Source organism: Electrophorus electricus, chromosome 9, assembly GCF_013358815.1.
Source record: "Electrophorus electricus isolate fEleEle1 chromosome 9, fEleEle1.pri, whole genome shotgun sequence".
NCBI lineage: Eukaryota > Metazoa > Chordata > Actinopteri > Gymnotiformes > Gymnotidae > Electrophorus > Electrophorus electricus.
In genome coordinates this window covers 20,439,624-20,461,805 of record NC_049543.1, presented here as the reverse complement: position 1 = coordinate 20,461,805, position 22,182 = coordinate 20,439,624, and the positions used below count along the sequence as shown (strand labels likewise).

The window sequence follows — 22,182 nt, the reverse complement described above, 5'->3', positions numbered from 1 at the left end:
TAATTAGAAACACCTTATGCCTAGACGCAATGGAGCCGCACCTGTTTTATAGCAGTATTTTAGATTAATTAAACATTATCTGTTGCCATGCACTGCACCATACAAGCACTGAGCTGGGTTTTATACGATGCCAGTGTCACATTTTTAGTCAGTGAATAAGCGGAGCTGGCGATAAAAAAGAGAGGGTTGGGTGGCTTTAACTGTGCAGAGCTACCCTAAACTCTCACAATGAAATGGTTTGCCTGCATCGAACAGGGCGTTGAAATCTCTCGTGCTAGTTTGGGTGTGGGGCGTGCCTTTGAAGGAAGCAACAGGAGGTATATCTCTCCCTCAATTTCCTGTGTTTCTAAAGGCTAATAACCTCCAGGTTCCTCTAGCGTCATGGAATCTCTATTTACATTTCTTGCTAAGGATATTACAGCGGTTGACTAGCAGAACATGCAATATTTTTTGACTTGATCTTATTGCCCTTTAAAAAGTTTCTTTTATAAGAATTTGGAGCTCACTTTTTTTTTGCTTTAATGTAATCTTTTGCTACCAAAATAATTGTAATATATGGAGCTGATCTTTGTCCTGGGCAGTAACATCAAACACTTTTGAATACTAATTTTTAGGTCCTCTCCCCATCTGTGGGCTCACATGACTTTTCGCAGAATGCCCCAGTATGACTCAGCGAATTTGTGTGTGTGTGTGTGTGTGTGTGTGCGTGCGCGTGCGCAATAGTGCCCAAGGGCTTTGTCTGAGAGCTGATGCATTTTACCCACTTATCACTGTAAGGCACAAGCTGAACAAGTGCTGTACTGTGTCCCTTGTAAAAGAAAGCTGCTGGGATGGTGTTAGATGACTATGAGTTATCGTTTGTTTAAATGAATGTCTGCTTGGGCCAATCCAGAGCTCAGGGTCACTTCACTGGGTTAGATTTTTGCTAGTATGTGAAGGCATATATTGCACATGAAAAGACATTTCACATTTAACTGGTTGTCATATGTAGTCCTAGACTACAGCTGAGTAGGGTCTGTTGGGGCACTTGTAGATTTAATGCAAAGCAATTAGTGAACTCATGAACAACTGAACCAGTAAACAAATGGTTACTGCTGTAACCAGTAAATTGCCCTCTGCAATTAATGAAGTCATCCATCCATCCAAACATCCATCTCAGGGTGATGCACCAAACCCAAAAGGTAAACTGTTCTGGCCCAAAACACTTTGTGATACAATGACAGCGGCAGGCTGCCTACATTTGGTATTTTCTTTCACGTGAGCTTTTGTGAAAACATACATTATTGATTGTAAGGGACAGTACCCAATGTAATATATCAGATGGAACCAAATTACGCATATGTGATCAATTCCCAATGGGGGGGGCAAAAATGTTTAAACGTATGTAGTGTAGCTTCGCAACACACAATTTGCATAATTAATGTCGATCGCGTCACACTGGAGCATTTTAGGTCAGCATAGAATTGTTGGCAAGGGTTAAAAGTCACATCAAATGAGCCCGCCCTAAATTCTTAAAGTTCTTTGATTGGCCAGGTTTCCGATTTTTACTGAGCCCCTCCCTTTAGTGCTCAAGCTTTTGAGAACTAATGAGAGTGCCTGCCTAGTGGCACTGTGGTTCCTGTGAGCGTCACGGTCTTCAGAGTGGTCGATGTTGTTTCGGTTTGGAAACAGATGATCGCACGTTAAACTTATTATTCGGCAACAGAATTAAAGCGGTCATGGAGCTCACGTAAGTGAAAAAGAGTTTTGGAGAAACAGACGGAGAGAGGGGGTAGGACGTCGGAAAACAGGTTGATGTCAGGATAGCCGTTCGATTAGACGGACAGATTTTGCGTGTTTGTCAACGAGATGTGTCAAAAGTGTCCGCGAACGTTGTCATTTCGATTCATACACTGTTTCATCCATTAATGTAGCTTTAAAAACTGAATATGCATAGTACGTCCTCCTCAGTGTGCGTTCATGAATTGTATTCAATAGGATCAATTTAAGGCTCAACAGATAAAGCATCATGAGGGATTCCTTTTCGCCCCTTTAAATTAAATGTGTTAAATAGGCAGAAACGAAGCAGTTTGCAGATTATCTTACTAAACAGCTAAATTAACTGGACACTAGACTAGTTACTTTCTATTGTTATGAGAGATGCGAGAGTGATCTTTGGTAGACTGTTAAATTTATGTTTCTGATATGATTCTCTGTGAAGAAAATCATAATATTTGACTACATGTTTTACTTTTAAAGCTAAATTGGATGTATGTATTATGTAGAATGTATTGAGATTAAGAATTTTAAACTTTTAAAACTAAATTGAGAAATAAACTTTTTAAATATTCAAGTTTTACAAACAACTGAGACATTAGTGCTTCAGTATGCTTCTCTATGGCTAATAATTTAAGTTAGAAGTCGAGCTGAAATTAATACAGAGAGCAAGATCACTGTCTAATATCACTCATTTACAGTGATCACAAAAGCTTCTTTATAAAAATTCTCTAGTTTGAATGTGTGATTGTAATGTGTGACCACTTTACTAAACCAGCTACAAAGCTTGCTTAACATAAAAAAATGTGAAGAAGATATGAAGAAACCTAAAGCAACTCCACATCCTTGGCAATGGCTTGTATACAGTGTAAGTGAGCATGTCTGTGGGGGTATATTTGGTGTGGCCTGGTCTGGTTTTTCCTTAAGGCAATAAGACTGTGTAATGGAGAATAATCCCCATAGCAACTCTCATGCTAATGGTTGGCTCGAGGTTATCAGCACTGCCAGACTGCGTGCTGATGCCCATGCAGGAAGACTTGGATATGATAAGTGTGTGTGGTCACTGTCCATGACGTAAATCTTGAGGACAGTAACAGGCAACTCTGACACCCCCTGCCCTCTGTCTGATCATAAATCAAACTGATATTATATTCAAGGAATGAATGAGGCAATAACTCATGGCAAATACATGTTTTATGTATTAAAAAGGACATTTAGAATGTCTCATCCTTTTTCTGTGTTTTTAGGCCCCCATATATTGAACATAGCACTGCTGCTGTAAAATACTGAATACTGATTAATTCTCTGGCCAGCAGTGTGTATCTACTACATAGAAAGCAGACAGGCACATTGGCCTGGTTTGCATTCATGCAGGAAGGAAAGAAGGCAGAAACTGATTATATTTTTAGTTTTTCTGAAATTAACATGCCCTATAATTTGTTCTTATCTCCTCAGTACTGACACAGGTTGCCTTTGTTTAGCATAGCTTTGCTGACTGTAGTTTGGCAATATTTGGGGTTATGGCCATGCAATTTTTTTTGTTTGTTTTTATTTGTTGTTGCAATATTGGACTTGCTGTGCCGCAGGGAGCGTAGCAGGACGCATGGACCCCCTCGACATTGAAAGACATTTAATGACATAAAACATGCAAGACAACGATGAGATTCACACAAGATTAATGGTGAACAATATTACATTAATAACGATGACAAAGGCTAAACAACAGTAACAGTGATTTATAAAAAAAAAACATTAACGCTTACACCTACAATGACCCACACCGAGGCACACACTACCTGGGTTTTAAATAGACAGACAAACACGTAACGATTAACCCCATGCAGGTGTGTGTCCTTACGGAGGGCGTGGCCACAAACAGACGTGGTTCCTCTTGTACGCAGCAGGCCGTACCACGTGACTCATGGGGGGCTAGTGTTCCGTGACACTTGCTAATACTGATACTACAGCAGGTTGCAATATTAAAATAAAATCTATATCTAGTTATGGGTTGTTATTGTGTGCTGTGAACATCCTTATTAATCTCAGACATTCCATTCAAGTTTATGCTAAAACATACTCTGAGCTCTGGTATAATACTCTTAAAGCATTTAACAACAATATTTTGGCTTTAAGCAAAACTCTATGAAATTTAGGTTATGTTTTGACCATTGACCAAATTGGTGGGGGGACATTCTGGGGTTTATCTTTTCTTTTGGACATTTACATTACTCCTTTGTAAACATTCTCTGCCATTGTATTTTGCCTATATAAACTTTCTATCATAAAGGTCTGCTCATGTTACTGCTTGTTCATACAGTCTCTTGGCCAAGGTAATCGTGAATGTAAAAAATAATAATAATAAGGTGTGCATTTGCTTTAATGGCTGTCTACAGCAAAAGAGATATAGCAGGTATTAGATGAGTAAATAGCAGATCCACTGTCCTGATTGTATATGATTATATGAAGCCAGAAAGTGTCATCACTATTAGCAATGGGATTTTATTTCTATGGTTACTGTTACATAACCATTGCGCTTATTTTGCTGAGTTCATTTTTCATGGATACTAGCACAGTTACAATGACCGACCATTGTTGGCTGCGCTATAACTTATGGGTGAAGGAAATCTGTGCATTCGAGTTCTAGGGCTACAGCACTCCCCCCACCAAGTAATTCCTCAGTCGCTCTGAAGGTATTATGTCCCTTCAGAGGCCATAGGGACCTGAGACAACAGATTAAGCATCACTTCTTAGGCTCATGAACCAAAGATTCTGTGAACATTTTTTTTACATTTTTCATGCTGTCACACTTTAAATCATTGACCTACATCACAAGTTCTGTATCCTAAGAAAAACATTACCATTTCTGTAGAAGGTTTTCGAAGAATGTTTTTGTAGCAAAGTTCTGAAACCACGCTTGATATCTTGCTGAAAATTGACTGTTTTGTTTACAGTTGGTTGCTGTTACCAATATATGACTTCCCTGTTATAAGATGTAATGATCCATTCTGCTGCTAGATTTCTTTGGGGGGGGGGGGGGGGGGGGGGGGGGAGAGAGGGAGTTCATGGCACTGTTGAGGTTCAGCTGCGATTAGAAGGTGTTCAGTATTGCGGTTCAGTGTTTCTGGTCAGTGTTAAGGCCTATATGGCTCATGTGCACGTCCAGTAGCTTCAAGCTTTCCTCAGGCGATTAAGTCGGGGGAAGGGCTAGCGGAAGGGTCAAGAGACGTCATCATGAGCGTGTTGTTTGATTTAGTGAACAGGATGGGGGCAGGGAGGATAGACAACAGAGAGAGAGAGAGAGAGAGAGAGCTCAATCTCGATCTTCATGAACCCTGATTCTTCCTCTGCTGACTAATAAAATGTGCCTGTCCCTGTTATCATAAAAGCACAGATCAGCAAAGATCACACTGTCTGGAAGGGGGGCCTGTTCCCATGATTGGTTTGAAGGAGGAGGGACCTGACTGCAAATGCTTTACTATTAGGCTCATTTCCTTCTGTGCTTAATTTTTAATGTGCTGTGTTTAACTTTTTTTTTTTTTTTGACTTTTATTGGTATCCATTTTATTGAATGGTTGAATGGCTTGCTTTAATATTGGTCATGGATGATTATCATGTATGAAGTGGCCATATGATGTTGGATCATCTTTGAGGAAGGGAAGTCTGCGTTTACTCTGTATTCCACTAAAATAGCACTGTAGGAGTTCAGAACGTATTGTGTCTGCATTCACAAGCCAGTTCATCCATCAGTTTATAGGAGAGTGGGACAGAGTTGAGTGCTTAAAGCATTTTTTTCCTAAAGTGCAGTGTTCAGTGGTTCCTTCTTCTGGCCAGTGGCAAGACAAAAATGTCAGTCATTCACTCGAGATGATATTTAAACTAAGGTGGTGATTACAATGGCCAATTTTAATGTGCTGTTACTTTTGTTGACATTTACTCATATCTACAGTAGCCACTGTGGTTCTTGGTAACAGTATATAAGATTATAAGTATATAACAGTATATAAGTTCTTGTTGCCTTCTTTTCATGCCAAAGGGTCTCAGTGACAGTTCTGTCACCTTTGAATAAGTGGCAAATGTTTTGTGTAACTTCTATGCAGTTTCTAACTATATATTTTAAATCTAGAGGTTTTTATCCTACCCATGTGTTCATGTGGCAAAGGAGTAAGAACTGCCAAAAAGTAGTTAGATATATATCCAAATATATGCAGAGTTCTGGGTAAAATGTAGTCTAAACAATGCTTAGATGTATTTGAAACCTAGCCTGCTTCATCTGTTATGCATTTGCTTCTTTGTCTGTGTAATATATTGTTTATAGGCTTGTGTGTGTCAGCTGGAGTTATAGGATCAGCTGAGCTAGATCCAAACTGAAACACACTTGCCAGCACTGAAGACAGTTCATTCAAATCTTTTCAAGTGTTCATAAATTTGTGTGTGTGTGTGTGTGTGTGTGTGTGTGTGTGTGTTTGTGTAACTGTGTCTGTGTATCCGTATGTTTGCGTGTGCGTGCTTGTCTGTGTGCGTGCGTGCGTGTGTGTGTGTGTGTGTCTATATATATACATGTTTACATAAAACCTCAGTTAACTATGTGGCAGAGGGCTGTGCGTTGCTCTCACTTTGGGAGTTCCTCCGTGTCTCCTACTGTCTGAACTGTCTTGCAGGCCTTGCCAAGAACTTTACGAGGACCTGTTTGGCCGGAAAGAGCATGTACATTCCTCCAGATCACTGCATCACTGTTTTGTTTGTCCCTCTGAATCTTGGTGTACAATAGCATTGTGCAACAGTGTGGACCCCCCACCCTCCTACCTCAAACTCTCATGTTTTTCTTGGCTGTGTTCTGATGAGGGGTCAGGTCTGGAGTCATTGTCATAGCTTTTGGCTGGGACCTGCATGCTCTGTAATGCTATGTCAGGCCAGATCTGTTCAAAACTGCTGAGTTCAGGATTCTGGAAAGGTCTGTGGAACTGGGCAGTACTAGAACATAACAGGCCTAGCGTAGCAGAGCAAGGCTGCTGAGGCAGATGTTGGTGAAGTAATGCTTGGCTAATGCAGAGCTCAGGAAACAAATAAACCTTTGTGAAGCATATGTCCCCTTAGAGTAGTAGTGAGATATGTCCCCTTAGTAAAGAGTAGCAAACATATGCATTTTGTGCCTTATTGTGCCATGGTTGTACGTTTTTGAATTATGTAGCTCATGTGTTCTTCTGAGCTCCTCCACATAAATATTCCTCTCTGTTTTTACTGGCACAGCTGTGACGCATCTCGCCTTGACACAGATATGAGCGACTGAGTCGCACAAGGCTTCCTGAGCAAATCGTAGCAGCGCGTTTCAATGGCGACCTGGGCCGCAGGTTATGTGCTGCTGCCTCAACCGCCTCCGTTTCTGATGTATGGCTGATAATTACTCGTGCCACACCTGCTCTTAGTTACGTTCATTTTTAGCACAGGTATTTAAAGCCCTATTGTTCTGTTTTTGGTGTTTGACCCTGTGTGTATTGCACGTTATGCTTCACGCAAAGTATTGTCTGGTTTTGCTAGTTCCTACGCTGTTGCGATTTAGTTTGTTTTGGTTTCGGTTTTGTTTGAATTGCAAATAAACACCTTATTCATTATGGAGACTTGCCTCGGCATCCCACTCCCTCAACACGTCTCCTTACATGTATTATATTACTATGTACTGCATTTAATGGATGCTCAGCCCTTTGCTAATTTATGCATGTATCAGAGACTCATCAGTGATGTTAAAAAATTTAGATTAATGGACTCTCTCACTTTGAATAGATTATAACCTTTTATGTTCTGTAATTTGGCCATCAGAGTGTCATTCGCTTCCCCTCATTCACAGCATTGCTTCGTTGTCTCCTTAATATTTGTCCTTCATGCGAACCGGCAGTTCTGACTTCGCATAATGACACACACACTTGTTCTTGCTCTTCTGACTCTCTCTCTCTGTTCATGTCTTTATACTTTGCTCTCTCTTTCTATAGCTCTCCCTCTCTTGATTCCTCTCCCTCTGTCTGTTTCTCTCTCTCTCTCTCTCCATCCCTCTGTCTCTCTTCCTCTTGCTTGATTGCTGTACAGTGACTCAGCACTAATGATGTGTGCTGGCAGATGCCAGTACACCCCCGACCCCCCCCCCCCCCCCCCCCCCCCCCCCCCCCTGTACGTTAGCATTCTATCATGTTATCGTTCTTGCCTAATTTTGCACTCACCCTTGTGACCCATGCTGCCGACCGCCTGCCTCTGCATCCCAAATCCCTCAATACTTTGCAAGGGAGGTTGCAGTGAGTTAACATGTGGACAGATTTGAGAGAGAGAGAAGCAGAGTGGGTGAGCAAGGAAAAAAAGACAGAAGGAATGAGAGCTGCTGGAGAGGAGGAAATAGTGAGTGGGTGAATGAATAAAAGATGAGAGAGAGAGCAAAAAAGAGAATAGCATCAATGAGGACTTGTGGGGGGTCTGCTTAGCAGACTTGTATGAGCCTGCCCTCTTCATTCAGTAATCCCTGTCTGTGGCGGTAGCTGGATATGAGTCTCATCTCCTTGGGGCTTATCTTGGTCTCAGCGCTCTAATCCCTGCACAGCTCCACAGGCACACCATCATTACAGGGCAGCATGTGCACTGCAGGTTTCTGAGGATGACCGGTGGATGGTAGGGATTCGGTGACTCGCCTTCTTGAACAGTCTATTGCGTTCCACTGCATATTTTGCAGGTCATTGTTTTTGCCATTGCTTGTTTCAGAAGTGGGTTATGTGTGATGACACACTGCACGTGCATCTTATTCACAGAGATATATATATATATAATGCTGATACTATGCTGACTGTCTTTCTACTGTATATTGTTCCACAGATTTGTGTATGAAAAGGTGCATTATAAACAGAACAAAAGTGCTTTTTTTCATGCACCCATTGAATATGTCTCATGCTGTGTCTGTTTGAATGACTAGGAATTGAACATTCTTTTGGTTGCGACCATAATGAGTGACCCCAGGTGCTTGCTGTGTGCTGCTACATGTCATTCACTTCGATGCCACGCTCCATCTTATGTAAATGTTATGTAACAGGTCTCAGCAGATGTTGCATGTGACTTGGCTGAAATGACGGCAGAGGTCATTGAAGAAATATTCTGTGTAACATCACAGAAACTATTGTTTCATTCAGACTTTAAATTTTACAACAAAGAAAGTGTAGTCCTAAAACTGGGTTTTCACGAGTACAAAATCCGAGTAGTTATTGCTGCAAAAGTCATTGTGACGTAATTCCCAAAAGATGTGCTTTTAACACAGACCAAGTGCTGATCAGTTTATGTTAGGTAGTGGGTGCAGTGAGTCGATCATAATAGAGTGCGTGTGCAGGAATTAAAAGTGCAGGTTGACGTCATATGAGAGAACTCCTCTGGGCACTTGAATTTATTTACCAAAACGGGTCATCTGCTGATCCAGTTCTAAACCCATCTGGTTTGTTTTCTTAAATTCATGCACAACAATTTAGTTCTGATCATGATGACATGCATTTGTATTTATATTGTTTATGTTGTTGGTCTATGGTACAAGGTAACCTCCTTGCAGTTGAGCTATTCTGTGGCCAGGGTATCATGCCCATTACTTTGCATTTACACTTTATGCATCAGTTCAGTAGAGCTTCCCCTTTGCAAATTGACTAATTTGGTTAGTCCAGTCACTATATAGTGCCCCTAAGTGTCTGGTTCAAATTCAAAGCCTTCTGCCCATTTCATGATCACTTCTACTTTATTTATTTTGTGGGGGCGTGGGATGCACAGCTCTATTTCTAATTAACGAGGTTGTTCCTGATTCCGTAACTGATTCTATTCAGTTTGCAGACAGATATTTGGACAGAATACCACAGCAGTGACGCACAACAAATGGATGACAATATCACAAAGCATAAGTTTAATGGTAGGAGGAGCTCTTCTCTGATGGCATTTTGGATTTGATTTTTGAGTGGAGCAGAGCATTGGCAGTTATTTGGTGGTGACTCGCACTCGCAACTATGTCTTGCCTGTTCATCTGACGCTCGGACTCTGCTGGCCCGATTTTGCAACCTTTGTCGGTGTTGCTATGATGATGAGGTCTCATTCTCTGGTTAAATTATGTCCCAGTTTGTTTTAAATGTGTCCTTGGGGTGGCCGAAAGGTGGCTGGCAGGGACATCTGTGCCTCTTTTACTTTGGCCAATGCTGAACTGGAAAGTCTGAACTGGCCTGGGAGCTAGTCATTAGGATATTACTAAGATTTAGTTTGGATGGGTAAAAAACATTTGGATTAAATAGGTATGTGTGTATATCTGTTATACTGTTGGCTATTTTTCAATCACACTATAAATTTGCCTTTATAAAACAATCATTTATGTATTGTATTGTATTGTATTGTATTTTCTTTTTGAGATTGTCACTAACTTAAAGAAAAAATGGCACTTATTAAAAATCATGCACAGACTCGGTGTTTATCCTCAGTATTAATGTTTTGGTACTTTCGTATTTCAGATGGAGTATGGGTATGCCTCGGCTCTTGCCTCAGTCGTGCAGAAGAGGTTTATGCACTGGTCACACAAAGATTTCTGCTTTCTATACTATCACATTTAAGCATAAACCCTCATTTCTTCTTTTGATTGCTCGAATAACAGTTTCTTTCAATCAGAGCCACTAGTGTATTGTTTAAAGACTATATAATCATGAAACTGCTGGTCTGAGCTGCTTTGTGGCTTACCACACACATTCTCTCAGACACTCCCAGCTGTATAGTTCCAATCCAGTCAGCACAGAGATGATGCAGTGTGGCTTGAGGACTCAGCAGTCTGTCTCCAATAAAACAAACTGCCTCTCGCTTTCTCTTCTTAAACTGAACGATTTACTACCACCAGGCCTGCTTTCTTCTGGTCTCTCAAGCACTTGTGTGTGTGTGTGTGTGTGTGGGGGGGGGGGGTTTTGTTTTGTTTTGTGTTTTTTTTCTTAAACACAACCTTTTTTGTGTTTTAAAATGCTTGTTTATGATGCACTTGCTACTGGGAGGGGTTTTGGAATGAACATCGAACTGTGTTGCTGTTTTAAAATACGTAGGCCTGCTTTGTGTTGTTTCAGGGCTTTGCCTTTTAGAACTGCCTGCTGTCAACCTTACAGTCCCGTATATTCGGTTTTTTTTTTATGTTGAGAATCATTTACGTTTGTGTCTGTTGGTGTGTCCTATATGCAGGCTGTGCAATGAGACGCGAGAGTAAGTTATAGCCTGTCCTCATGGAAGTCCACAGTGACACCTTCTGACCAACCATAGTCCTTTCTTCTTTTTTTATTTTGGACTGTGCAGGTGTGACTGTTTTATGATGTGGTTTATGACAATGGCCTCATCTCTCATCTCTCTGTCTGTGTGTGTGTGTGTGTGTGTGTGTGCGTGCGTGCCCAGGCCACTGGCTGAAAGGCAGTATGATAGCTCTGTGAGAGCTTTAGGATGGCTAGTGAAGGCTGTACAAGTCCAGGGCCTGTGGTGCATCAGATTGACCAGCAGTTCCTGATCTGCAGCATATGTCTGCATCGCTAGAACAACCCTAAGGTCCTCCCCTGCCTCCACACCTTCTGTGAAAAGTATGTGCCTGTATAATGTTATATTTAAAGTATTTTGTAAATATAATAAGTCTTCCTTACATTTTAAAATTTTGACTAACAAAGTTAAGGCATTAACACTTTAATTCTTATTTAACATGTTTTATGTAATCATTTATATTTCTCTTATGCTTTTATACAAAGCAATTTACAATCATGGCTGAGTATAACTTGAGCAATTGAGGGTTAAGGGTCTTGCTCAGAGGCCCAACAGTGGCAACTTGGCAGTGGTGAGGCTTGAACTGGCAACCTTTTGTTTACAAGTTTAGTACCTTAACCACTGAGCTACCACTGCCCACTAATATGGTAATATGATAATCCATGATGCTGCACTTCAGGTTTTGTTTAGATAAAACTAACATAGTGTGCACATATTGCAGTGATGAACGATCTTTCTTCTGAAGGATTAACGTCATCTCTAGAGTCATCCCTAGACTCGTCTGATGATGAGACACTGTCCACAGACAAAAATCTAGACAGGGTTTAGGGCAGAGTCCAGTGTCAGCATAGTCATGTCCACTACAGAGGTGGACCACACACAAAGATGCCCATGGTAAACTGGCCCATGCTGCACAAAGTTACTTGGTTTCACCTGCCTCAACAGTGCCATGTGAGAGACTCTTTACTTTGGCAGGCCACACTATGAAAAAGAAGAGGTCAGTTGTGTTGTAAGGGTTGGCACCAGGCCAAGGCCCCCTCCGGCCACCAGAGGGAGGCCTCGAGTCAACCACGCCACTAATCAGGCTTAAAACCCAACAGCTGGGCTAGACCTTATATAAGCTTATACATGTCATCTGAAAATGTCAGTAAGTCTAGTTGGCCAGAGAAACTGGTTAAAAAGAAAAGTAGACTTTATGAACTTGTCACACAACTTCACTGTTCAACTTCACAAGTAATCTTATTCGACTAATGTTCAACTAAGTGTTTTTGTAATAAAGTTAAAAAACAAAGATTCTTCATGTTTATCATGCATTCCTTTATTCCAATGCTACATGTATTTGTTTTATCTCCCCTCCCAAGTGAATATTACTATTTTAATATTGTATTAATATTTTACTCTTGTATAACATTTCTTAACTTCATAATTAATCATGAATAACCAGTCTCTTAGTGTAATTAACTTGATAAATGTCTTTAATAGATTGACACCATTATACAAAACATCTTGTTTCTTTTGTCTGCCAAATGATGTCAAACTCTAATATTTTGAACAACCTCTGTCATATAAATGAGACTTATAAACACTACCATACAAGCAGAAACAACTTATTTCTACCTATATCATGATGGATTTCTACCTATATCATTCTTTTAATTCTCTTTAGTTACATTCAGTCAACAGAGCAGAACAGGATTCCCACCATTGCCTTAGCAAATTAAAAAGGATACCCACAGAACCTCTTTCTGATAGTCCTATTAGAAACGCTACAGTTTAGGTAGTTGGACTTGGTCCTATATATATATATATATATATATATATATATATATATATATATATATATATATATATACACACACACACAGTTTATACTTATGTAGACAACTGTAGACAGTGTAGATAATTAACACTGTAGTCACTGACATAAGTTTGTACAAATGGCTATTTATATAGATATTCATGTACTAGCCATATATGTGATATAAAACCTTTATGAAGTCTTTAACAGGGATGTTCATAGCAATCATGTTTGGGGTGAGTCATAGCTGATCGGTTTCTTCGGTCCGTGTCACGTGGGGATGTGGTCCAGGTATCTGCAGAACTACACCCCCTCCCGCAGCCTGACACTGTTGTATCCCGTGTGCCGGAGGACCTCCATACTGCCGAAGGAGGGCCTGACAGCCCTGCAGAGCAACTTCATCACGGGCCTGATGGAGGTGCTGGAGACGAGCCCGTGCGGAGGTCAGGGAGAAGAGGGGCACGGCGGGCCGCACCCGACCAACACCTCCACTGCGGGACGGCTGCTCTCCTGCCCCAGTCACGAAGGCAATGTACGAGCCCTAAGCATATGTGGGGTGGTCCCACTAAAGCAGCCAATACCCTAGGTTTCTGTTGTTCCGGAAGTTTACGAAGCTGACTTGGGGTTTTTTTCAGTAACAGTTTACAGGGAACTGTAGTAATTTTGCCAGCAAGATAGACATATAAGACTGTGATATGGTACCCAGTCATAAAGACTATGAAAGACTGAAAATACCTGTATAATAATGGGCCTTTTCTGTAAAGGGAAGTTTAAATGTTTTACCATGTCCAGAATGCCAAAATAACAGAAATAACAAATAAAATCTCCTAAAAGTGATTTTACAAACCATGGAATTCGGCATGTTGGTCCAACATTCCCATTAGGCAGCACTGGACTTCAATCTTAACAATGACATTTCTTTTTCTTTGTTTGTGTTTTTGGAAATTTTGTGTTTAGCACAAAAGCTACTCGTGTGCCTGTATGTGCGTGTGTGTGCGTATGTAGAAAGCTTAGACAAGGAACTGTGTGAAGGAGTATGTTAGCTACAGCCTTATCACTTGGAATGTTCAGCATCTAGTTTTCATATACAGCAGTGCCCAAAGTAGGAATGTTAACATGCCAAACTCTGAGGGTGGCGTGGCTTTCGGCATGATGTGGAAATTTGGAGAATTAGGCTGATTCCACAAGACTGGATTATCCACTGGATTGTCTTTGTGTGTGTGTGTGCGTGCGTGTGTGAGTACAGGTGTACACACATGTAAAATTGAACAATAAAGAAAAATAGAGACACAGTAAATTGTTCTATTATATTTTGCCAGAATATGTTGTGCTCACCTGTCACAAAGCTCAGCCTAGCCCCCCCCCCTCCCCTCCCCTCCCAGGTGATGGAGTTCTATTGCTTGCCGTGTGAGATGGCAGTATGCAAGGAGTGCACGGGTGGTGAGCACTCTCAGCACACCACCGTGCCCCTCAGGAACAAGCTGGAGCAGCACAGGCTCTCCCTGCAGGAGCAGCTGAACGCCGTCAAAAACAGGTGAACAGGTGTAGTGGTGTGAGGACGGGGTCTGTGACAATGGTAATATTCATTTACGACGTTTTAGAAGCCGTCGTTCAGGGTGACTTAACGACGCTTTCTAATACGTGTTAATGTAATTTAACCGTTGAGTTGTAAATGGTATCATGCGCCTTAGTAAATGGTGAAAACCAGATAAACCTGCCAGTGCCTTTGGAGTACACTGGCGGTGTTGGGCATCAGAGAGAGAGAAAAAAAGATAGATGTGGAGAGGCAGAGGAAAAGTCAGCAACAGGGAGAGAAAGTGAGAAAGAAAGTGAGAGCAAGGGAAAGATAGCAAGAGAGACAATCAAACACAGATGAATGGAGACAGAGAGAGAGTGGGAAAGAGGATGAATCACTTGATCTCTCTTTTATTCTGCTCAGGCTTCCGGAGATTGATTCTGCCCTACAGGTGCTGTCCGAGACCCTGCAGCAGATGGCCAATCAGAAGAGCTCGATCGAGCAGGACATCCACACCACCTTCACGGAGCTGCAGCAGACACTCGACATGCGCAAGAAAGTTCTGCTCATGGAACTGGAGGTCAACTACGGGCTGAAACAGAAAGTTTGTATCACGCATACTCTAAAATAATTAAATTGGTCCTAGAATACTAACCTAGCATAGCTAATATACAAGCTTCTCCTGTAAAACTAAATACATCAAGGATGATGCGCTGGACATTTTCATGGATAGCCTCCCTCACACATCAGACTTTCCTCCCATTGGGTGATATTAAGGTCTTCCTGAAGCTGAGTCACAAGTGGCGATGTGAGCCTGTATGAATCTCAGTGAACGACCTCCCTATCCTTATGATTTAACAGATATGTCTGACATGCGACACCAGTATTGCCTCAGGAGTACAGTACAGTAGTATTGTGTGTCTGATAAAATGTGCGGAGTCTGTGCCTGAGCAGATGGTTGTATCAGACAGTTGGTGAGCTCACCAGGCTGGTGCTACTATTCTCACCATGGTAGGAAAGTCTTACTTGCTTGTTTTATTCGCCTGTCACCACATGTCGCGTGTGTGCTTTGCTGTGCAGGTGCTGCAAGCGCAGTTGTCCTCCCTGCTGCAAGGCCGTGAAAGCATGCATGATGGCTGCACCCTGGCCGAGCGGGCGCTGCTCCGTGGCTCGGGCGCCGAGCTGCTGCTGACGTCCAGGCAGCTGGGCGAGCGCCTGGATGAGCTGGCCGGCCACTACCTACCGCTGCAGCCCGAGGAAAATGCACAGCTAGCTTTCATCGCTGAGACGGAGGCCGTGCGTGCCTCCATCCGCACACTGGGTGCCGTGAACATCAGCGTCTCCTCCGTTGGCCAGACGGGGACGCCCTTGGGCGAGGGCGTACAGGGCTGCGTGGTCGGGCGTCCAGCCCGCATGACCGTCACAGTCAAGGAGCATGAGCCTGACGCCGCTGTGGGGAGGAAGGTCAAGACCCTGGGCCCCGCAAATGTTAGGCAGCGCGCCGTTAAGCGGCCCGGAAGCAAGTACAGCTCAGGGAGGAGGAAGGAAAACCCCATTGAGGACGACCTCGTATTCCGGATCGGTATGGACAGTCACTGCTGGAGGAAGCAAACCTTCAGAGAAAGTCTAGTGAATAGCCTTAAACAGATATTCTGGGCTTACGCTAATGTAAAACGAACAAGATGGAAAATAAAAACTTATTTTATGTGTGTTTACAATGGCACCACAGAGCAAATAGGCAGTATTGTAAATAAAAATTATGTAACCTTTAATTAAAACAATGAGTAAAATTTGTTTTTGTGTTAGGATGAAACTGTAATGGGATTTTCTTTTACACAGTTTATATAAATTTGTATAATTTGTATATAATATGTATAAGTTGATCCTTTACATCTTGTTCCATTGCACTGATTAAGCACCTTTTCTGAAACAACAAATAAATAATCCTGGCTAACAGTTTAATTTGCAAATACTTGTGTATTTGTGTGTTAACACACAATATGTGTGTTTTTGAAACATTTACAATACTGTCTCCTTACTTAATAAAGTCTTTTAGCTGTAATACCTACAACCAAGCAACTGAAATGTGGTGTTTTTTTTATATATTCAAAAGTAGAATATTCAAAAGCAGAAGTATATCAAAGTATGGAATATTTGTACTGTTATTGGTAAAAGCTTTTTTTTGTCTTGTGATATAGGTACTAAAGGAAGAAATAAGGGAGAATTCACCAATCTGCAGGGTGTGGCTGCCTCCAACCTTGGCAAGGTCTTAATAGCAGACAGTAACAATCAGTGTGTTCAGGTAAGCCAGTATCACTGCAGATATGCAATAATGTTTGTGAAAAATACATAGCATTATTCATTACAAGAAAGAAGCACTTACTGGGACCTTATGGAGTTTTTGTTGGTTCTTATTCTTGTTTTATCCGCTTGTAGATATTTTCCAATGACGGGCAGTTTAGGAATCGCTTCGGAGTACGGGGCCGGTCACCAGGGCAACTCCAGCGGCCCACTGGCGTCGCCGAGCACCCCAACGGTGACATCATCATCGCAGACTATGACAATAAATGGGTCAGCATCTTCTCCAGTGATGGCAAATTTAAGGTGGGTGAAGGGCAAGACAAATGTGGCTGTTATCCGCTAACAAATCAAAACGGAGATCTTTGTAAACCTAAAAAAGGCTTGCTCACTCTTTTTGGTTCCCTCCCCCAGACAAAGATTGGCTCGGGGAAGCTGATGGGTCCCAAGGGTGTGTCCATCAACAGAAACGGCCATGTCGTCGTGGTAGACAACAAGGCCTGCTGCGTCTTCATCTTCCAGCCAAACGGCAAGCTCGTCACCAAGTTCGGCAGCCGCGGCAATGGCGACAAACAGTTCGCAGGTACTTCCTGCCCTGACACTGGCAGCAGATCCCTTCTCCCACCCCTTCCATCTTATGTTTTCCAGGTATTCATCTTTTTATCTTTTCATCACTTCATGTGCCACTTGATAAGGAGAGCCATTCAGGAACAAAGGGGGGAAAGGGAATGTAGAGACTGATTACAATGCACTCACAAGGCATTGCTTGCAGTTGTGTGTAAATGTTGCAGTGTTTACACTCTCTGTCCGTCTTCCTTCCTCATTCTGTCCTTTTTGTAGGTCCTCATTTTGCAGCAGTTAACCAGAATAATGAAATCATCATAACCGATTTCCACAATCATTCTGTGAAGGTATGGGTTTACATTGCTTTCCTTTTTAATTCATGCTTTTTAAAATCTTTTTGGTTTTTTTTCATCTACATACGATCCAGATTTAATCCGATTGTTCCATTTTTGCGATGCCTAATAACTTGTAATACTTAAGTGGCTGGGAGTTGGATGTACTTGGCCCTGGTCTCTGGGCAGGAAGGTCAAACTAATTTCCTTCTCCCTTTATTTGTTTAAAGTGTGATGTCACTAATTCTCCCTCAGTCAGTGTGAGGTCACTAGCTCTCACATTCACAGTGAGTGTGAATTAGTAATGGGGGAAAATAGGAATAAAATCAAGATAATAGTCAAATGTAAGCTACTTTAACCTGCAATTTACAGGTTTTTAACTCGGAGGGAGAGTTCCTGCTAAAATTTGGGTCTAATGGCGAGGGGAACGGCCAGTTTAACGCGCCTACCGGAGTCGCCGTGGATGTTAATGGCAACATCATAGTAGCTGACTGGGGCAACAGCCGAATACAGGTACCAAAGACCTGTACCACTCACCAGTTTTCCAGTCAGAATCACTCAAGACTCATTTCCCTGACTATGATCAGTAGCCATGAATTGCCTCAAAGCTATAATCCACAATCTGTCAACCTAACATCTTACTGCTATGTCTGTACCATGTGGTCCATTACCACACAGAATAACTTTGGCACATTTCCTGTAGTGTTGTTTCCTGTAACATGCTTGCAGAGGGAGGCACACAGCTGCTCAACAGTACTTAGGGGTTATCAGCTACATCTGTGTCTGCCCCTACTTAAGAAGAGCTTGCAGGCTGCCTCATACATAGATTTTGATTTAGTCTGACACAAGGTTAGCTGGTAAAAGTGCGAAACATCCAAGACTGTACATCTCTTGTCTGGCAAAGAAAGAAAACTCAAGAAGAGCTCTCTTGAGTTTTCTTTCTTTCTTTGCCAGATCAAATCCCTTAGAGTTTCTCTGATTTCTGTCATGTTTTCTAGAACTTTGAATCTTTTTTTTTTTTTTTTTAATGGTGCAGGATCATGTCTGTGTTTCTACATTTTGCCCATCAGTTCTTTAGTTCTCCAGTTTTGGTGTTCTTGGTTGGGAGTAAGCATTACTTCGTGTCTATTTTCTCCCTCTTGTACAAGCTCATCAGCACCTCTTTTTGTTCCTTGTTTGTTCTCCATATCTGGACCACCAGTCAGGACCACCAATCCATGTTTTGTATTCCCTCTCTGAGTGCACTGTAGCATCCTTCAATAGAGAGCTTAGGGTTTCACACCTCAAGGACATCATAGAAAGTGGTTCTGACCCATGAGCAGTCCTCTAAATTAATCGTTTTAATTATCTTTTAGAGTGGCTCTGCACTTGGGTCACCCCCACCACACACACACACTTGCTCACCATTTCTCTCTCCCTCTCCATGGGTGGGTGGCTCACGCTGTTTGTACAATGTAAGGTGACCTAGGTTTGTTCACAACTCATGCTGAACCCCATGTTTGTTCTCCTGTTCTAGGAAAAGAATGCAAAAACCATTTGACTTTAAACACAATTATAATGGATTCCAAAAAGCCCTTGTTGAATTTATTATAGACTAAAAGTTTCAACTGTTATGTACTAATGTTAAGCCTAAAGATGAGACAGCAAGAATATCTTACCAAATCTGTTCTTAAGTAAGGTTATGCAGTATCTATACGACATCAGGTGGCACCTGTCCGACACTTCACTGCTTACAATGGGCAGTCCTTACACATTACTAGAAATTAAGTGTGGAAAAGCTCTCCCATGTCTGAGACAGCAAATTATGCAGACTCACTCTCACTTACAAATAACTGTCTTATATAGTGTATATTTATATATTAATAAATGCATTGTATAAAACAAAGTGTTTCACATAAGCGTTTATTGATCAATCCAACAAGTGCTGCTAAGCTTTTATCAAAAGTGTGTTTCAAGTCCCGGTGTTCCTTCTTTCCAAGTACATAATAAACATGCTGTGGCAAGTGACCATATTACAAATCCCATAGGTGCATACGATTAATAATAATGGAACATTCCTTTTTTTATATATATTTAATAAAAATGTGCTTTTAAAAATATTTTTTTAATTAAAATTTTTTTTTTTTTTTTTTTTTTTTTTTTACATTTGCAGTATCAAGGAGTAGTTAATTGCCTATACAAAAAAAGGAAAACCATTCCATTGTTTTTTCACCATCCATTTGCTCCACTCTATCAGATGCTCAAAAGGTCTTCTGTTCTACTTCCTCCACACTGGCTCTGTAAAACTGCATTATAAGGGCCCTTTATTCTGAAGTGTTCCTGGATAGTATAAAATGTTCTGTAATTGGATATGTCGTGTTCCAGGTGTTCGATGGTAGTGGCTCATTCCTGTCCTACATCAACACGTCGGCGGACCCGCTGTACGGCCCCCAGGGGTTGGCCCTGACTTCCGACGGCCACGTGGTGGTGGCCGACTCTGGCAACCACTGTTTCAAAGTCTACCGATATCTCCAGTAGAACTCCAGAGACAGCACCCTCACACCACTTTACTAGTGCACGCCCATGGTACCATCGTCTGTCACCTCTGCCCTTTGACCTTTGACTTGCCTCCTGGTTAGGGCATAGAAGAAGTGTGACATATATCTTTAGAGGGAAAAATGGGCTGTGAGTTGGAGGAACTCTTCAGCCTGGGAACTGAGACTGAAAACTGCTTTGCTGCTTTATAGTACGGTAACTGTATGGATATGGTTGTTTTCTTATATCATAGCATGGATATCATGAATGGATTTTTTTTCTAATAGTTCCACCTTCTATGGTACTAAGAAATTAATCCTGAGTGTAAACTGTTCCAGATAAGGGCAAATCTTGTTTTAGCCATTTATGTGCAGGCACACCTAGCCTAATATTAGGCTTAATATGTGTGCAAAATTGCACATTTTACCATCTGATTCTGTGTAAGAGGTTGACTGTAAAAAACATATATATGCAATGCACTTAAATATAAGAGAGATATTTAAAGGCATGTGACATCCTGTGCACCATAGTGAACACACACACTGCAGCAGTTAGATCCTCCAGCTGAAATCAGGGTCAAAGTTTAGAATTGTGCAGACACTTTACTAAACTTCTCACCATGTTGCTCAGGGTGTGATGCCCACACAGAGTGTGTGAGTGTGTGAGTGTGTGTGTGTGTTTAGGCAGTTGACCATATCCAACAAGAAAGGGAAGCACTTGATATTTGACAGATATAAACTATTTGAGCTGAGGGGATTTTTTCATACTGTTATGTTGGAGATTTTGTTTGTAATTAAGTTACAGAACTTTATTTCTGATTTCTGTAATTAAGTTACAGAACTTTTATTTCCTCATGCTTTTTTGTCCATTAGTGCACTAAACAATCTGTCAACAACTTCATTGATTCACTTTAATTACATGACAATTGGATTGGTCCTTTGCTGTTTGAGTCTTGTCTCTCTGGTGGTTTAGTTACCGTCATTAATAGACAACCACCTGTGTTAGTCCATTCACATAACATTTAAGCTTAACTTTCACATAATGTCATTGTCTACCTATATGCCAGTACCTCCTTAATGTGGTATTTTCATACATTCCAAATGAAGTCTTTTGCTCCACTTATCACAACACCTTTTAGGCACTGCCTTCTGAAACAAGTAACATTGCCATCTTGCAGATGCATGTTTGATGTGTAACAATTTTTAGTCTGAAATCTTTAGTTATACAACCACTTTTTTTTCCTCATTGCTTAAATATTGTAGATAACCTGAAGAGATGTTACACTCTGTGGGGAAAAATATATTGTTTTATATGTTACGTTGGTATGTTTTTTCTTTTGAGCTGCACATAGCTGGGTTATGATGAGTGCCTACTTTGTGGTTTTATCATTTTTGAAAATCACAGGTGTGCTTTAAAATAATATAACAAATATAAGAATTATCTCACAGTTTACTTGCACTACTTGTATATTACTTGCAATAAAAGTGAGTCACTTTTTTTGTGTGTATATAGGTTTTACATGAAAAAAATAATGTAGTAAAAAACTAATACATTTAATATGCGAAATGTTTGCATTTTCTTTTTTAACATTTTTCTTAAATTTAGTTTAAATATGTAATAAACAAAATACAGTAAAGTGATGTATAGTATACACTAATGGTCCTTATGTGTTTTCATGCAGAAAAACAGTGGATTAACTTTCTCTTCCTCTTTGGTATAACTGCCAGATTGAAGTCTCACTGACTCCCTTTCATGGCTGAGCAGAATATCATAAAATGAAGACCAATTGGTGTTGCACATGATCAGAAAAATAGTTTACACTGTCTATCAGATTAAGGAATCCATGACAGATTAAACTGGCAATCATGTCTTCCTTTCATTTTGAGATGTGTTTTTTGTACGTTTTATTTTTTGATTATTACTTTATTGACTGCCAGAGACAGTCAGGATAGATATTATCAACTGAAATTTAAATAAACCGGTGTAAATATGAAGGCTACTTTTCAACCTTTTTCATCCCAAGCATACATAAAATAAAACATCTTGTGGCAGTGGTGTCATGGCCAAGGGTCATTTGTGTGGTGGAGAGACAGCCTGGATAAACCAGTGGGTGATTACAATTGGTTGCACCTGTG

General features: G+C 41.0%; 1 protein-coding gene across 2 annotated transcripts; it reads left to right on the top strand.

Moving 5' to 3' along the window:
* Window positions 1-1,596: 1,596 nt before the first annotated feature.
* LOC113583886 (tripartite motif-containing protein 2-like) lies at window positions 1,597-21,323 on the top strand. 2 transcript variants are annotated; one of them, XM_027020484.2, is made up of 12 exons: window positions 1,597-1,729; window positions 11,170-11,348; window positions 13,175-13,355; window positions 14,206-14,357; window positions 14,763-14,943; window positions 15,420-15,921; window positions 16,538-16,641; window positions 16,776-16,943; window positions 17,052-17,220; window positions 17,478-17,548; window positions 17,906-18,046; window positions 19,898-21,323. In XM_027020484.2, the coding sequence occupies exons 3-12, from the start codon at window positions 13,236-13,238 to the stop codon at window positions 20,048-20,050; spliced, it is 1,761 nt and encodes a 586-aa protein (XP_026876285.2). In that variant the 5' UTR covers window positions 1,597-1,729; window positions 11,170-11,348; window positions 13,175-13,235; the 3' UTR covers window positions 20,051-21,323. The 2 variants fall into 2 exon arrangements, with proteins under 2 accessions (XP_026876285.2, XP_026876284.2); XM_027020483.2 differs by having other exon boundaries at window positions 13,115-13,355.
* Window positions 21,324-22,182: the final 859 nt, after the last annotated feature.

Excerpts from the sequence above, each read along its gene's own strand:
- LOC113583886 (XM_027020484.2), top strand. The coding sequence starts at position 13,236 with ATGGAGGTGCTGGAGACGAGCCCGTGCGGAGGTCAGGGAGAAGAGGGG. Across the intron at positions 16,944-17,051 it reads CCAGTGATGGCAAATTTAAG|ACAAAGATTGGCTCGGGGAA; the intron begins GTGGGTGAAGGG and ends TCCCTCCCCCAG. Across the intron at positions 17,221-17,477 it reads TGGCGACAAACAGTTCGCAG|GTCCTCATTTTGCAGCAGTT; the intron begins GTACTTCCTGCC and ends TCCTTTTTGTAG.